The sequence below is a fragment of the Perca fluviatilis genome, chromosome 9, assembly GCF_010015445.1.
Source record: "Perca fluviatilis chromosome 9, GENO_Pfluv_1.0, whole genome shotgun sequence".
In the NCBI taxonomy this organism is placed as follows: domain Eukaryota; kingdom Metazoa; phylum Chordata; class Actinopteri; order Perciformes; family Percidae; genus Perca; species Perca fluviatilis.
The window spans coordinates 7,101,883-7,120,613 of record NC_053120.1 but is presented as its reverse complement, the minus strand read 5'-3'; the positions used below and the strand labels follow the sequence as shown (position 1 = coordinate 7,120,613).

Here is an 18,731-nt window from a genome sequence, read left to right as displayed (position 1 = left end):
CGGCGTTCGGGAAAAGTTTGATTTTCCAGCTCGCTCCGTTAGTAGTGAAGGAGTTGGCTAAGGCGAACGCTAGCGATGCTAAGCCGATGTCACGACCAAACGTCAGCGATTGGTTATGGCAGATCCAGAGTGGCTCTGGGCAGATCCAATAGTTTTAAACTTCAACAGAGTACCCGCCTTCAAGGAAGTTAACACTTGTCAATGGAGAGAGGCCAGACTCTCTGGACTAATGAAATGGACCAGAGTCTGGTAGGACCAGGATACAAGTGAGAAGGAAGGCGAGGTGGATTAGAAATCCAGGGAGGGAACAGAACGAGGGAGAGAGACAGAGTGAAAATAGCTGTCTGGGTCCCCGAAGGTTGGCCAGTTATTATAAAGCCATTGTGGTTGGTGTGTACATTTCCACAGATCCTTCTGAGTCACGCTCAATAAGTCCGTCCTTATGGGTCTGGCACTGTCAGGACCCAGTGAGGGAGGAGGGAGGAGGGAGGAGGGAGGAGGGTTAAGGGTACGCAGGCACCTGGCTCACATCCTTAACCCAATGCCCCTTCCCCCTCCTCCTCCTCCTCCTCCTCCTCTTCCTCTCAAGACACACACACTAAACTCTGAAAGAGTACACAGAGAGACGCAGACACTGTCGTCCCATTCACAACCCTCTGCGGGGTGATTCCTGGCAAAACAAGGAAGGAAAAGCCAGGTGGGCGGAAGGGCAGGATGGACAGAATGATGGAGCGGGCAGACAGAACAAAGGACGGGTGGATGACTGTAGGCAGGGCACAATGGGGGTAATGATGGGTGGGCGAAACGATGAATGAGAGAGAGAGCCAAGGAGTGACAGTGAGAGAAAGGAAAAGTGAGAGTGCGTGTGAGACTTTGAGGGGTGTAATGAGTGGGTCAGTGTTAGGCATGCAAGGCCTGAACTGGGATACTGGGCCAATTCATATAACTGCTGCTAAAAATAGGTTTCTCTGTAGCAGAGTTAGGGCTAACACTGCTCGACCTTCGTCTACAGTGCTGGGGCATTCATATTATCAGCAACATATACACTGGAAACCACACACATACAGTACATGCTTGTGACTTTTTCCCTGTGATAGCTGACCCTCACAACTCACTGTAGACTTGAAAAAGTGGTTGTTCAAATTTGACTTTTGCCCTTCATGTAGATTCCAATGGATTCCAATAGTGACAAGAATTCTGAGTGGAAAAGTGTCAGACAATGTTCTGCAACTTTCCAAAACCGTCAACCAGGTCCACTTCACAAAGCTATCAATCAATTATGCGGAAGTGAGGAAGTCTGCAGGATTTCTTTGCTTTTCAACCTGTCTTTGAGCTATAAGCACTTATCCCTTCAGACATGGTCAGACGACACATCGTACAAACCATTTAGTTTTGAGCGTACCCTTCACTACCCTCTTCACTAGGGCTGTAACCGAAATAACACAGTGCCAGGGGTTTCTCTACCGTTATAAGGGCTAGGCACAGCACCCAAGCCTTTTTGGGCAACACATGCCGAACTTACACCAAACACTTTTCAAGCGATTCCACTGTTGCAGACAAATTTCCAATATCGGCATGAAATCCTGAGTCTTGCTAGAGTTGGGGCGCGCTCACGCTGTCTCAATCGTATGGTGTAAGGTGGTCATACAACTCAGTCCGAACTGTCTTATTCCCGTTCCGATAAAATCAAACATGTTTGATATTATATTAATTATTATATATTTATTATATTAAGTTTTAAGTCTTGGTAGCAAACTCTTATAGTCTGTAACTAAAAACTCAGTGACATTATGACAGCTTGTCTTAAGATGTAAGATGGTTGTCTTTAGATGTGAGATGCTGTCAGACTTTAGTCTTTTCAGAGTCTTCTAGTGTATAGTAGGCATAAGTCGAATGAATGTAAAATCAATGTGAGCATCAAAACTAACTAAAAGACTTCTCAGATGATTGTAGTTTGTCCCCAGTGGACTTCTTTAGCAAGTTTTGTCTTTAAGCTTTTTGAGTGTTATTTATGTATCATCTCCTCTAGCTTTTCCAACATTTTGGACACAGATATGGTAATCAAGTCGTAAAGTAATGAGGTAATAATGGTCAAAATTATGTAAAATTGCCTTTTTTTTTATTGAAAAACATTTTCTTGATGGAGAAACCCTAAACCCCTGTCAAATCTGTGCACTTAAGTCTTCCACATACCCAGGAAAAACAGAGTGATGCATAATTTATGGTTCTGCGGAGGCTCCACACAGAGCTTTCGCCGTAGCCTATGTAAGTGGCCTGAAGTTTATGCTTGTGCGTTGGTGTCTGCTTCAATCTCTTTGAGAGAATAGCAGGGCCGGCATGTGTGTGTGTGTGTGTGTGTGTGTGTGTGTGTGTGTGTGTGGTAGAGAAATGTAAAATGACGTAAAAAAAGGAAGCCCCACTGCGTCTGACCGAGACGCTAAAGGAGACTTTTTGCATCAGTAACAAACGCCAAAGGCACCTGACCAAGCATCGCTTCTTGACGCCCTGGGAGCGAGAATGTGTTGGATCGACGCACTACTGCAGCAGCTACGACCCATACAGTCTGTGATGTGGTGAAGCTTGAGCGTGGAGTAATTGACGGAGATAGCAGTTAGGCAGGCTGAGACGCTTTCATTCATTACATTACATTACATTACATGTCATTTAGCTGAAGCTTTTATCCAAAGTGACAAACTCCGGACAGCAAGAAGTAAGTGCAAGTACATTAGCTTTAGCTAAGCCAAACTACAAAGAGCCACATGAAAGTGCAACTGTAAGTTCACATCATTCACATGATATGTATTGAATGAAGTGGGACATTTTGATTGTAATTATTTTAAACGATACCCAGCACTAGCCTTCACCTACTCCTCCACAATTTATCAGTTTGCTCAGTATATTCAAACCGTCATTGTCTCCCAAAACATGGCAGAATAAAAGCGAGCACAGTTAGCAGCTTTACGACTCACTAAGCCAACATAGTTTCAAGTGCCAAATGTGAAGAGCTACAAATAACAGCAGTGTGTGTACAGCCGTATTTTGGCACAACCCAATATGTTTGCAACACACTGAGCAGCACAGTATGCAAATGATGCTGCAGGAGTGGTTTCACAAGTTTCTATAATCATTTTGATCCCTTTCTTCTGCTGTGAAAACCTATCACCACTGGAATCCATTGTAACCGACATGAATGTAATCTGACCACAGTTGCTTTTCTTTTCCAGGAACCCAGCAATCTTTTAGGAACTCTGGAACTTTTTCTGCATTTCCACCAGATGAACCTGTTTCCAGCTGTCCTTCTGGTGGCTTTACAACTACCTGTGCAGTAGTCTGCAGTACTGCCGACTGCCGTATGATCATGTTCTGGTCTCCCTGATCAAACACAAGCCTCAAAACTGCTTCAACATCTGTATTTATTTATTCAAAGTAAAAGCAAGAAGTGGCTGTTGCTAATATCACCATGTGGAGTAGGGATGGGATTAATGGAATTAAAACGGAAGTCATGTAGCTGAATTCCTGATATATTCATGGTATAGCCTAAAAACAAGCAAACGATTTCCACATCTGCAAGTCTTACACAATGTCTCTCTGTTATTGTTTCTATGTGTGAAAACCGTTAACGTCATCTAATCTGTTAAGAGGAATGCACAAAAGGGATTTATGTATAGTTCTTATTTTACTTCCTCCTTCCTTCCTGGAACTACTTGTTCAATATATTATTATTACTTGGTTGAAAAGCCGTGTTAGTTTCCAGTTTAATTCCTAATTACTAGTTGGTGCAAAAGGTCCATATGAAAGATGACACTACATATCAGCTTTTACCAGCCACCTTTCAACAGTTCGTGAGTATTTGTAATTAAATGATTGCGGGTGAAGTATCACTTAAAGATACTAAACGCAGCATGTGTATGATGTGTATGGTTATGCCCCTTTTTCCTCTGCTCAGTCCTTCACCCATCCACCCCCTCACCCCTCCTACCCCCCTTGCGCCCTTCTTTTCACAGTATTGTCACCCTAGACGGTTCACACGGTCTCCTCTTCGCTGTGTTTCCGGTCATAAATCTCTGCAACACACCGTGAAGGCACATCCCTTCAGATGGATTTAACACAACACCCTGCCCCCCCTGCCCCGGCCCTCTGAGAAAAGGGCGATCAAGGGCTGGCACACTGCTGCACACACACATTCTCACACATACACACACACACACACTGTTAGGTATATGTTGATAAAATCCAGGAAAAGAACAAGGAATTGAGTCTTATTTTAATAAAAGTAAAAAAAACGCACTTTGGAGAAACTGGGAAAGAGTGAGGTAAGAATCTCTGAGGATGATTTTATTCTGTGTGTGTGTGTGTGTGTGTTATGGCTCGAGTTGGTCTCTGACTCATGGTGCTTGTGGGGTTTGGTGACTCATGGGTTTCTCAGAACAGGCTCTAGCTTAGTGGAATCCCTCTGATAAGGTTCCCAACCTTAGGAAATAGGATGGTGGTATTTATTTGACACGCTGTATGTCTCAGCAATGCCCCACCACACCTCCCATCCATCCTTCACTGACTCCTCTCCCAGGCTTTCAAGTTCAGCACATCAACCACCAAACAACTTCAAATTAATTTTAGCTTCCTCGTCCCCCCCCCCGTCTTACAAATGAGCAGGCCATGGGTGGCCCGAGCCTGCTGCACCACGGACAAGAAAAACTAAACCAGTGACAGCCTGTTTGTTTTTTTTACCTCACCAACAGCACCCCACACCTACACACCCTCACCAAAACTACCGCCATCAAACAAGCGCCATACATACACTCCCCTGCCGCCACATCTACCGTGCCACACACACTCCCAGACCACATTCTTACATCCATACCCCCCACACTCTCCCACACCACAAACACACCTGACCGACTTCATTTCCTGTGAGGCATGAGTCAGACGGCTGCAGTGCATTTACTGGAGTAAAACATGGTTATTAGCCATTCTGATAATATAGTGTTGATGTGGCTGTCAAGGCAACCCGAGCTGCAAAAAAAAAGGGGGCATTGTGCATGTGTGGGTGGGTGGGATGAGTCTGTGTTCAGGTATGCAGTGGGTCTATCTGCATGTCCGCAGGTGTGTGTGTGTGTGTGTGTGTGTGTTGTTTAAGTGTGTAAGACAGGGTGTGAGAGAAACAGAGAGATGAAACAGCAGGGAGAGCCATTCACCTGTTTTTTCTTGTAGAAGCCCTTTCTGTCACAGTTGGGTATGCGGAAGCCTCTCGGGTTGAGCACGTTGCTGATTTTAAGACTGCTCAGGATGCTCTCCATCTCCCGCCGACACGGCCCCTAGCAACACGGCAAACACACCCGGGCGACGCCAGCGTTACACACTCATCCTTACACAATCACAGACATGAAGAACATGAGTAGTGTTCATGCAATTACAGCAAATCTGAGTTAAAAGTTAACTTCCTGAACCCTGAATGTCCTATGAACTTTCCCCTTCAGTTAAAGTTAAGAAGAAAAATTATTTTCCCACACTGCAGGATAACATATTTTTGGTATCTCCTTGTTCAACACATGCTTTGAGCTATATGATGCTTATATTAAAATATATACTAGAACTAAAAATGCCATCATTTTCATGGCTGCATCATCACATCAAAATTAAAAATTAAAAATCTTTAAAAAAAAATTATGTAAAAGTCTCCAGAATTTTTGGAAAAGGTAAATGTTTTTCTGTAAATGTTAACGCTGCTTGTCTGAACAGCACTTGAGTTGAAGTGGTGATCCCACTGTTACAGTAGGTCCAATGTTGAAGAGGTTATGTCCAAAAATGAGATGTAAACTTTCTGGGAAAAAATAGTACCTTCTTTTACAAAATGTTTGATAGCAAACAACCAAAATGATGTTGTTTAAATGATAGTACAGCAGATAACTTAATGGTACCCTGTGGAGTGTTTGACCACAAATTGCTCTGCAGAGCAGTGTTTTGTTGAGAGATTTCCTATACTGTTTGTAGCTTGTGTTTTTTTCTGCACATGCACGAGGTTGCACGCACACCACCTACCACAGGTTGACAGTGATATTCTTGCTAACTGCATCCATATGTCATGAAGAGCCAGCAATGTGTAGGATTTGGTTCCAATAAATTGCCTCAGCAGTTGATTTAAGTGATGAGTTATCCCCCTTTACCAGTCCTGCTAATCAGTGGGTAGAGTATTTGGTTGAAATAAAAAAAAGAAATACAGCCAGGGACCTTTGCTGCATGTGATTTCCCATCTCTCTATCCCCTGACTTCTTGTAATTTCTCTTGTATCAGCTTTTTAACACGGGCATTGAATGTCAAAGTAGCAGACTGCTGTCTCTCCATGGCATAGGCTGATGTTGCCTATCGACAGGTTGGATGGTAATTCACAAAAAAAACAAAAAAAAACGACATAATAAAGTAGGCAGTAATAAAAACATTGACCGAGCCGATGGTGAAAAGGCTTTGGAAATGTGTTATGAGATAGAATATGTACTCAATATGCTTGTTTTATTTCATAAACCTGCCATTTGTTCTAGCACAGCCTTGGAACACGAGGCTGTGTGGTGCTGAATGTATTAAAGTGTCTTCACAATTAAGGGTACCTTTAAGTAGGTGTTTGAATATAATAACATTTCCAACTTCAATAGCAGAGGTTCATAAAGACCTAACTGGTTAACAAATAACTGTCACACAGTGCAGTGCATGGGTTATCTATTTTTTTTTTTTTGTCAGTTAAGTGGTCTCTGTTAAAGTAGCCTGAAAGGACACAACACATGACGCTGCACTGGGTACACGTCACTCCGAACAGGTAACAGTTGTAAAAATGTTTAAATAAAGATATATATATATATATATATATATATATATATATATATATATATATATATATATATATATATATATATATATTTAAAAAAAGGTAAATACTCACTGTATACATGTTGGTAAAACTAGCTAGCAAAGTAGCAATTGGGCAAGCAGCTTATTAGCTGCCCTGCAGTTTTCAGTCACTCATTGTGAAACTTTTTTTCAAAGGTTATGTTTTGGTTCATTTCGAAACATTATTGGTTGCGAATTTGTCAAAACATAAATATTGCGTCCAAAATACCAGGTATTGTTAGCTAAAGAGCTAACTAGCTAGCAAAAAAAGGTCTGCTTTCAGCTAGTTAGCAAACAACCTAGCAAGCTAACGATAATTAACTGCTCAAAGACTCTTCTTTTCTCTTTTGTGTGTAACATTTATAATGCTTATTATTTAGGTTTTCAAAAGGCCAACATTATCAATCTTAAATATAAATTTGTCCAATGATAAATATTGTGAACAAAATGCAAATAGCTTGAGAAGTAACCGGAAGTATACTAGCTAACAAAAAAAACTAGCAAGCTGTCCCAGATCTTCTTCCTTTTGTTTTGTTTATGAGTGACATTCATAAGACGTGGTTGGAATCACACACGCATTTTTATTTATTTATAGAAAGCAGGTCATTTATTTTATTTCACAGTCAACAGCTGTCTTTATGCACCTCTGCCAGTTACTGTTTTTCACTGTTTAACAGAAATGTCAATGCCTCAGGGTGTGACTTACATACTCGGTCTCCCTCTTGTTCTCCAGGGAGAAGTTGTGTATGTCCATATTGGCTCCTCCTGACACCGATTCCACCTTGTAGCCCTGAGTCTTCCTGTTCTGATCTTTCTGGATCAATTTGTTGTGCAGCGGGGGTCTGATGTCCATCGACCCCCGACTGTGCCCAGCCTTCACGGTCGCCAGTCCAGGCAACACTGTCATCGTCGCGGTAACGTTGGCACAGTCTTCTTCTATAAGATTTCCAGCGTTCTCTGAAGATGTAAAGGTAAGTCATCAGTTTTAAAATGCTCAATACTTATTTAATGAAGCCGAAGTTAGTTTAGATTCATAGAGTAAGATAAATGCGGACATTTGGTGGCTGATTCTCTGTTTTAGTAGTGGAAAACGTGCTTTATATCTTACTAAAAGCCTCAAGGCCAAAAGGGCAGTTTTGTCACTTTTTCTGCATTGACAAGATAAGATAAGACCAGGTCTAGATCAAAAACCACTTAACACTTAAAATCTGGACTAGATTAGAGTCCAGAGACTGCTTATATACTATTATCTGTTTGTTTTTATCTGGACTATACATCTGCCCATTGCACACAGTGCTTAAACTACTTAAACAGCTATTTTGTATATATATTTGTCTATGTTTTTGTATTTATTGTGGCAATAAACTCCTTTCTGATTCTGTTTTACATCATCAGAATACAGGTAAAGCAGTGGGATTCCCCTTTTTTCTACAAAAAGAGTTTTATAAATCTTAAACTGTGTTTTAAACAGTCTCTGGAGACTAATTGCTAATCTAGTCCAGGTTTGACAAGTGTAAATAGGGCTGGGCGACATGGCTAAAATCTTCAATCTCGATATAGGTCATTTGATATCTCGATAACGATCACGGTATAACATCTTTTTCTGGTAATACAATAAATAGATAAATAGTCCATATGAAATAACCACATTATAAAGCCTATTTTTGTACACTCTGTGAATGAAATACTTGACAAACGAGAAATACTCAGGATGTACCTGTGAGTGCAAAAAAATCAATGAAGATGTTGTTAAAGAATCACAACGTAAAGCGTCGTGAAAATTATGTTAAATATTGCAGTAACGTAGTTCGGCCGCCGGTTATTCGATAACGGGATAGAAACAATATAGAAAACATGTACCTTATAGATATTTTTATATAATTTTTACGATATTTATGGTCATATCGCCCAGCCCTAAGTGTAGGCCTAAGTATAGCCTAGGGGTTTTTAAGTTAGACCTGATCTGTATTGATGCAGAAGAAACTGTAAAACCGCCATCTTTTTTTAAACAAAATGAAGGTTTCACAAATCCTAAAATAGCTTTTAAACAGCCTTAAGGCTTTTATTACAATATCTTAAGATAATGCTTTTTCACAACTGCATGTGGTGCAAACACTGGGAATCAGCTCCTAAATATTATCATTTATTTTCCTGTAACTTACTTCTTAACCTCCGAATCAGAAGCTATGAATCAGAAGCTGACTTCAACGTTGTAGAGTTGTTTTAGTTTACTATTTTGAACATTTTGATGTCCTTGTGGGCTGTTTGGAGCCAGAGCTGAAGCCAAGTATTAACAGAAACATGACAATTTCAAATCCACAAATTTCCACAGCATGCAGACCAAGAGATAGTCAGAGAGAGGAACTGAGTGTAAACAAGACTGTTTAAGGACGCTGTGAAGAAGAAAATGTTGTGTATGTGTTTATATGTGTAGGGTGGGGGAATAAGGGATTGGGGCTAAAAGAGGAGGAGGTTAGGGCAGGACGAGGTGAAGTGGGAGATGAGGGAGCAGATATATTAATAGCCTGTGGTGCTGGCAAAGATTCCTGTCAAATCTTTAAAGACAGAGTGGGGACCGTCTGACCGAGAGGAAAAGAGGAGGGGACTCCAAACACTCCTCCCTAATATAGGAGAGAGACCAAACTACCCACCATGTGCCACAGGGTCGGCCACACCGCAACAAGGCCACAGTCGGAGGAGCTAACTGAGCTTGGAGACGTCCCGAAGAGGCAGAGGGACGATGGGAACACACATGCAGCGGCTCACACACACCCAAACACAGTTTTAAACCGTTAACTCAAAGCAGATTTTGTGTTCGAGAGCTGCGGTGAGGGCGGCGGACGGGCATGTAGGGGTGTAGCTCATGTGGGCAGGCAGGCTGGCAGCCCACCCTTTCTCCGTGACCACCTGATCAATTAGTGACGTGGTGGGGCTCCACAGTCTCCCAGGCTCTCCAGAACTCGGAACAACAACATGGATGTCAACAACAGCATCAACCGGAACACGACAGCGTCACAAACCCGACAGATGATCTTTAACCTGATACAGCCTCCACACGGTTTTTCTGAACTCAAAAGAATGGCCATAAATGTCCATAACCATGGACAGAAAAATTGAGTCCTTTTTAAGATTCCTGCAAGCATTAATTGTTATTGTCAATATAAACTTTTATATAACCTTTCTAGGAAGTCTGGGGCGTTTTAGATAAACACATTACGCAATTTGTTTGTATAATGGCACAGAGGTAAACAGCACAAACTGCGGTGAGGAGAGCTTGTTAATGTCTGGGAGGAGAGGCTGCTCTGGAGCTGGGGACTGAGGGTGGTGGTGGAAACCACTGGGCTGCATTTACACACTCTGTCCAACAGGGGCGCTTGGGATCATTTCCCACATTTTCTTTCCCATATCCAATAGTGGAGATATTGGGGGGGGGGGGACATGCATTGGTACCTGTCACAGTAATGCTGTTTATTGTGTTCTGTTTTACAAGCCTGCAGTGAAGTGTGATAAGATGGATCTTTTTGCTCCAACATTGGAAATAATGTTAGTTTTGTCCTAAATCAAAAGCTGCAAATAGTGATAAACACATGTATAGTGATACAGGATGAGAGAATGAGAAGTAAAGAGAGAAATATACAGGCATGTGTGTGCACGCTGGTGGATGTGTGCGTGTGTGTGTGTGTGTGTGTGTGTGTGTGTGTGTGTGTGTCTGTGTGTGTGTGTGTGTGTGTGTGTGTCTGTGTGTCTGTGTGTGTGTGTGTCTGTTGCACACCACACATTACTGTGGCCAAACCAAATAACCAGAAAGATGAAAACACACACAGAGGCTCCTGGAGGCCTGACGTCAGCAGTGCCTAAACACACAACAGTGTGTATTCACATGCAGGTGACATGTGTGCCGTGTCACCAGTGTGAGCAGCATGCATCCATTCACACACAACACCATGCAGATATAAGGTCTCTCAATATTAGCAGAGACACTAGCATGCAATGAGGAAATATGCAGTTTGGGCTCATTGATAATGACGTGTGAGTGTGTGTTTGACTGTGTGTTGGTTGCTTATATTGAACTCAGAGAAATGCCCCCCCCCCTTTGCCACACACCCGAGATGTTTTGTCCCATATCCTGGACCAGGAAAGCACCAGCACATATTTTCATGCTGTGTACAAAAATCCATGAGCTTTACTTGAAGGAAAATAAGGACATTACAGATGACAAGGACATGGTCTGCGCTCGGCCTCAGCTAAATACTGTATACTTACAGTATGTATGTGGCATTCCTTAACTATTGGTTTGAGGGAGCCAGGCTGTGTGTGTGTGTGTGTGCGTGCGTGCGTCCGTGCATGCGTTATAGGGAGAAAGAGAGGAGCAGTGTTGTCATGCTGTGTGTGTGCGTGTGTGTGCGTGCGTTAGGAGGAAAGAGAGAAGGAGCATTGTTGTCATCTTCTTAAAACAAACGATCTGCAACCCCCAAACGACAATCTTTTAATTCCTTAAATTTCGTTTTGCATTTTACGCATGATGGCCCAAAGCTAATTAAGTGCGCACATGAAGAAGAAACAAAAAAGTGGCCGTCTGGTGGGAAAGCAACGATTAATTGCTGCGTAAACCTCCCACCCATAGCTGGTGTTATCCACTCAAACTTTCAGGAGCCTATGGGATTTGGGGATTTGTTTAACCCAGGCGAACACATCCCTGTGCAATGTCAAGCCTGCCCTCCAAAAACCTCACGACTAAAATGGTGTTTTACATTGTGACAGGTTGCAAAACAGCCCAAAGAATGCATTTACATGCCTATGTTTGTTTTTGCCTTATATCTCCCGTTGATCAGTTTAAGCATCTTTTAAAGATAGACTACGCACTTAATCGTTTTTTCCCCAATGAGCAGAGAACTCCCCGGACCTGGTCAGCACAGCGCAACCCCTCACGGGGAGAGCGCCTGTAAGCCCCTAAATAACAACACAAGCACACAAAAAGCAACACGGTCATCTACAAGCCATTATAAGCGCAAATAAAAACACCGCGTCTTACCTTGCTTTTGCGCCGGTATGAGAATGCTGTTGAGTTTTTTGGCCGCGGCGCTGGAGCACACTCCCCGACCCTCCAGCAGAGCTTGCAGGGGTCGGCTTTCCCCCGGCCGGTGCTGGCAGGTCAAGCCGGAGCCACAGCGCGCCGTGTACACTCCACAAGCCAGTCCCTCACCGAGGGCGCACGTCATGCAGCAGCCGCAGCCGGGCTCCCTCACTCGCTCCGCGCAGTCCTTCGGCAGGGGCTTACACTGCAGGAGCGCCCCAGCGTCGCACGGCTCGCATCGGACCACCGGCCCAACGGTTCCGGCGAGCCGGGTGAACGCAGCCAGCGCAGCGACGAGACAAAGCACGCAGAGACCGGGCATTCTGCCGATTAAGCTGGTCACAAAGGGACAGTATGTGAGTTGTCACGTAGGCTTAAGGGGACTCTCTGTGACACAGCGAGCCGGCTAGCCTTCTCCATCTGTATTTTCTTTTACGCGAAGTTCTCGTTTTATAAAGAGCCAACAAGTCACACCCTCCTCCGTATGAATAATGTAAACTGAGAGCCCCGATATGAGGGACCGCTACATCCAGTCTGAAGAGAGAGCTGCTCAAACGTTCAACCCTTTTAATCCCTCATAATAATTTACTCCTGATTGTTCATCTTTCATGCTCAACCTGTTATGACAAAAAAAAAACATCGGTGTTTTTGTTCCATCTGCAAATGTGGCCTCTTGTCAAAAAACAGGCAAGTGAAGTGAGCTGTGGCATGAATGTGTTGGTTAACATTTCTCTTCACTTTCAAAAGTATTCATATTTTTGTATGCTACAGATAAGATGCAGATTTCCACCAGAAGAGAAATATGCTGCACCAGGGAGGATTTCTTCTGTGTTGACTGTTCCCGAACCTGCGGAGGTTACCACACCACTGGCCACATCCCCTGCTGGCATCAAAGGTATGGGAGTGAATGCCATTGGTGGTACCCCCCACATGCAATACTGATAAAACATTCCTCTGGGCAAGTGTGTAGGTGGCCTCCATATTAACCCACTAAAACAATAATTTCTTTGCATATAACTTGTGTGTGTGACCACATGCTCAGTGGCGGTTGCAGTCGAAGAGGTTTTCTTTTACTGTTCTGTGTTGTAGGAGCTGCATTGTTCGGATGCACATGTCAGTCAGAACACCAGCCTCAGCTACCGCGCACGTGCAGGCCAGACTGCATACCTGACCCTTTGCCCAAGTCGGTTCAGGAGCGGTGCTCACCTTTCACATACCCTGAACAGACCTGGTGATCTGGCACTTTGCATCGCCCCCTCCCGATACGAGTCCCACAGGCAAGCATCCAGACCCCCTACACCTTCCCTCCTGTATGCTCCCCCCCCCCTCGACCTCACAGGATTTCAAATTATTAGACAGAAAATGTTCAGATTCTGCAGGCTCAGCATCGCCCCCCCTGTCCGGTATATCCTCCTGTTCTGCAATAACAAACGCGAGAGGGGGGTACACACTGAGAAAATAAAGCAATCAGTATCGGCCATTGTGTGATTTCCACCACAGAAGCAGAAAAAGTGTTGAGACTGCATTATGAAAAACAAGCACGGGGTAAGGAAACACCCCCGGAATAGCAAGAAAACGTATCCAGCTAAGATTAGTTTTCTTATTACTTGACTTTTTTTTTCTCTTTCTGCATTTTTTCATGTCTGATATATTCCGCTTCTGACCTTTGGCTTGTTTATTGTCTGCCCGTCCTTCCACGGTTTGATTTACCTAAAGCGCCCTTACCGTTTAAATGAATTCAGCAAAAAGACACTTTTTGGGAAACTGTGCCCCCTTTGTGTAAAACTAGTACGATCAGAGTTTATTGTGTCGTACCGTTAGGGTGACAGGGTTCATCCTGATGTGCTGTTATTGTTTCCCTGGCTGAAGATAGCTGCTAAACCGGCCTTCAGAGAATATATAAACAACCTAGATAGATATGACATTCTCAGGTTTTATGCCATTTTTGCTTGATCAGATAACATGCAATGCAGAAGAGATATCATGTGGTAAAAGCCAACCAATGGGGACATAACATTCACCTTCCCCTGAGTGTGTTGTAATTTGCCTCAGGACAGTTGAGGGTATTAAAGAAACATAAAATGAAAGCAGACAACTGCTGTTCAACCCGTCTGTGTTGCAGTCTCAGCGAACTGCAATAAGAGATACCATTTGTCATACTCAACGATCTTGTCTTCATCTTGCGTATGCACTTTTTATCTTTCACCCTCTCTGTCTTCTCGCCGTCAAAGAAACTGATATTCTCTAGTTATTAATCTCTGCTTCATTACAGCGTCTCTCTCCCAGTGAACATTCCTTTGCGTTGCATTCCCACAATGCAGCACATTTCAGGCCGTAAATCATTAATTGGAAACCCAAAGTCGATGACGGTCCTCAGTAACACTGGCACAATGCACTTTATAATTTGAGGTTTTGTGGGATCGAAAGGATCTGGACAGATTTATTTGTTTCCTTCCTCCACAAGTGATTCGAGCAGCAAATTTTACTTGCTGTCAGCCTATGCTATATTCATATGTGAGCTATGCCATCAGCACGCGCCTCGCTCGCTGACCACGTTTTGACCTGCATAATATCCCTTCATACAAAAAAATGGCATTTTACATGCTACGCACCATGCATCACGTTGACTTGACAGCCATGTTATTTAGTGTTTTGTCAGTTGGACGACTTTCAAGTTTACCACAGTGAGCTTCAGTTGGTCTACAGTGTGTTTTAAAGTGGATCTTCTTTTGGTATTTTTCACCCTCAGTGTAACCGTTGGACTGTTGAAATTCTTAGTTGGTCAATCTACGAGTCAACTGACATAAAATGACAAAAAAAAAATTTGTTTTTGTTAATCGATTAATTTCTCCTCTTTTTTTACGTGTGATTGACTAAACAGTTGAATGGTAATTCAACTTTGATCGTATTTTTGTAGTTTTGGCCATCATTACTATCTTTGAACCAAAAAATCTTAACTCGAGGTCTTCTAGAACTTTCCAAAGCTTTAAGCCACATCTTACGGTCTTCATCAATGGACAGACTTGCCTCGTTTGTCATGGAGATGGCTTAGTTGTCATCATATGGTCTAAGCGAGACCTAAGATGACAGCTGAGCAAACTCCATGTGCTGATGAACTCGGTGACATGAGGTTGTAAACTCAAGAAAAAAAGCCAGTAAGTGGACATTGAGTTCTGCGTTTTTGGCAAATTTTTTACAATGATGAGTAATGATTACAGAGATGTCAGAACATTGTGATATCACTAAAAGGAAGTTTAATGGTACCACTTTATCTGGAGGTAAAACTGAAAAGTTAGTCCACCCAAAAAGTTAAAATAATTCCTCATCGCACAGGAGAACTGTGTGCACAACTACAGTAACTACAGTAGTTGTAGACAAAGTTGAAGCAGGAAGTGGCTCTGTAAACTCTGATGGATTTTTACTCATGAACACCATTTTAAAAAAGTAATTGACTTTGCTCTCCAGTTGCTTCCTCACATGTTTTCTTTTAATACATGTTTTCATATTTTAATTATAAAATGTAATTTTGTTTAATGATGTTGACTGTGGTTTGCGGGGCGGGGGGAAGCATAAATAATGTGTACTACCAGCTTTGTGTTTAGGAAAATCATTTGGGGCTCTTTAACTCAGCCGGGCGTGCTGACAGCGAGGACAGGCCTCGTCCGTCATGGGGGAACCATGAAGATCGGCTAATGAAGCGAGTTTGTTTCTGAAGGCTGATAATTGCGTCTGGGATGTTTCGGGTCATTTAAACGACAAAACTGTAAAGCATGTAGTAAAATCTGGTAAACTTGCAGTACAAAAATATAGGAATCGGTTGATGGAATCTGCTGATTCCATCATAATCAGAATCGACATCTAGCCTTACCACCTAATGCTTTAAACAGCTTTTTTACTTTAGTAGAGCAAAGAAGATGGGATATAACCATATGCAGTATGCCAACCTGGGTGGTAGACATCTGCCCTTTTAACCACCATCCTCAGACCCCATTAATTTGGCTGTTTTGAGGTTAGGACTGACAGTTGAATCGTTTTCCAGAAAGCTCAAGGCCTATAGTTGTTGTTGTAACTGGGTCTGAAATGGTCTGTAGGTTTTCTGTGGATATGAAGCAGGTAAACAACTGTGTCAATACAGTCCTGTTTAGTTTTTATGTGTTTTCCAACTTGGATAAACCTGAAAGTTTCCACATTTTCCATGGCCGTCATAGTTACTTTGGTATCTGCTTTCTTGGAAAGCACAGGACTGACTTTTGAGTATATGTTCCAGGAATTATAAGTGTTTTCATTTTAACATTTGAGAATTATACAGCATTTGCCCTCTTTTCTAGAGATAATGGTGCAGCTTTTATTGAAATCTATTAAATGTCATGCACGCTTTTAAAACCAGCCATTCTTTATTGATTCCTGTAATAGGGGGGAGGGGGGGGGGGGTTCTGCTCTACAGGAATGAGCTCTTCCTGTAATATCTGTTTTCAATAAATTGATGGAATGAACACGGCCTGACCGCTCTCTGTCACAGTCTGCATGACATGGTTAGAGAAACATCTGGAGGCGAGCAGAGGAAGACAGAAAGAGGAATGTGTAGAGCTAGAAAGGTGAAGACTAAGTTAACAAGCTGTAGGTTTTTCAATCAAGACCGCTGCATGTGGGAGCAAAGAGAAGCAAAGAGGTTAGGGTTCGAGCATGTGTTATGATGTGTTTGTGGTAGATTGATTAATTGATTTTATTTGACCATTTCATTACAAGATACGATACAGCTTTGCACCATACATAAAAAAACAACAAACAAAGTCAGGATAACACAATAAAGCCCTGGGGCTTATTTCCATTGTGGTCCCTTAAAGGTAAAGCCTGTGCCGTTTTGTTTGGGCTGCAGTTAGATATGCCTGGCAGCTCTCAGCAGGAGGTCTGAGTCCTGCCCAGCAGAGGCTCACTCTAATTGGTCAAAGAGGCACTGTGGCACCTTGGATTGAACTCATGCCTGGAGGCCAGGTACGGCATACTTAGCAGCATGCTGAGGAAAGATCACAGTTATGTGCTCTCAGTCACTGGCTGTCTTTAGGTCAGCGCTCGTCCCACTGCTGGCCGGGCAGAGGAGGAGGCCACCACGGGAAGGAGATACAAGGCTAGACAATCTCGCCTGGCGCTCTCAGGTTGACCAACTCAAGTGACACTTTCCTGAGATGGGGCCAATTCCGGGCTGCTAAGAGGATCAGTTTCCCCTTCCTGTCCTGACACACATACCCAGCTAGCGCCACTCAGGAGTCTTCAGGCTCGCTGCTCACCAGGCACAGCCGCTTCAGACACTCTTCCACACTTTCTAAAAGCCAATGTGGCCCTGCAGCATATACGGGATCAGAGTGTTTCGCTGCAAAGACAAAGTCCCCACTAAGAGGATTGAGATCTTAAACCTAACTCTCACAAAGTATGACTGTAAACACAGGTAGGCAGGAGGAAAAGGCCAGTTCATACAACTTCAAACAGACTAGAATAAATCACGGTGGCTATTCACCTAGAATAGAGTTGTATAGAAATGAGTTTCAAGGAAATGGATTCGGATTGAGATTTAAAAAGTCTGATGGAAGAAGAGCAGACAGAAGAAAAGCATGAAACAGTGGGGGAGAGAGACACAGAGCAGTGTCTAATCTTGGATCTTTGAGTGGCTAGGCTTGCACCGAGCACGTCACATGTAGTGATGTCACTTCCGGGGAGCACGGCACGTGTTCGCAAGTCAATAGATCCTGTATTGGGGTAGTGGCTTACATTTCTCAGAAAGCCAGAGACTTGGACTTGAGTAAGACTTAAAGCTACTATGTATAATGTAAAATGTGTGGGCGCCTGGCTAGCTCACCTGTTAGAGCGTGCGCCCATATACAGAGGCTCAGTCCTCAGCGCAGTGGCCACGGGTTTGATTCCGACCTGCAGCCCTTTGTTGCGTGTCATTGCGTCTCTCTCCCCTTTCATGTCTAAGCTGTCCTGTCATAAATAAATGCCCAAACATTAATCTTTAATGTGAAAGGTGTCCCTCTTAGTGACAAACCTGCAGATATGACATGCCTCTGCTTTACCACTCAGCTCTACGGAGCGTTTTAGCATCCTTCAGCTCTGTTTTGGTTTCACAGCTTCATTGATCTGGTCACTTTACGCTACCTGCATCAAACAGATAAACGTAACAACTAGCTGGTGAACACAGTGGAGTTTTAGCAGCTAAAGAGGCAGATATTCCCATCAGGATTTGGCAGAGACCAAAATGGGGATAAAAACAGAGGGACTATTGATTTAGGTTCATCAGGTGGCCAAATGAATGCTAATGTTGCTCCGTGTCTGCTGGATGTGTAAATAAGGAACCGTTTGCCAACACGCTTACCACAACAACTTCAGGCGATGTATGTTGTGTTTACAGCTTGATGCAATGCAAGAAAAAAAGGAATAGCAAAGAAAAGTAATGCAGGTTTAAGTCACAAAAATTTGTACTTGCATGAGTCTTGCAATTTGGGGTTGTATCCACGTGACTGAATGCACTTATTGGAAGTTGCTGTGGATAAAAGTGCCAGCCTAAATGTAATGTAATATAAAACAAAAATGTATAACAGGGACATGATGAAAAGCAAAGGGAGCTTATGGATTTGTAATCAAAAGATGAAAGCTAAAAAAAAAAAATAAACACTCTCTCTTTCTTCCTGATAAAGGGACAGGTGTTGCCAAAAAGGCCAGAGTACAGCCCATTATGTATGAATGTAACCCTGTATATTTTGACACATGTTGGAGCCTGACCTGA

The 18,731-nt window shown here is 43.0% G+C and overlaps 1 protein-coding gene across 1 annotated transcript in view; it reads right to left on the bottom strand.

Moving 5' to 3' along the window:
• igfbp3 (insulin-like growth factor binding protein 3) overlaps positions 1-12,465 on the bottom strand; it is a 19,124-nt gene extending 6,659 nt beyond the window's left edge. The window contains exons 1-3 of the mRNA XM_039811275.1: positions 11,912-12,465; positions 7,586-7,836; positions 5,196-5,315 (exon numbers count right to left, since the gene is read on the bottom strand). Coding sequence (XP_039667209.1) covers positions 5,196-5,315; positions 7,586-7,836; positions 11,912-12,275 — 735 coding nt within the window. The 5' untranslated portion in view covers positions 12,276-12,465. The remainder of the gene's footprint in view (positions 1-5,195; positions 5,316-7,585; positions 7,837-11,911) is intronic.
• Positions 12,466-18,731: the final 6,266 nt, after the last annotated feature.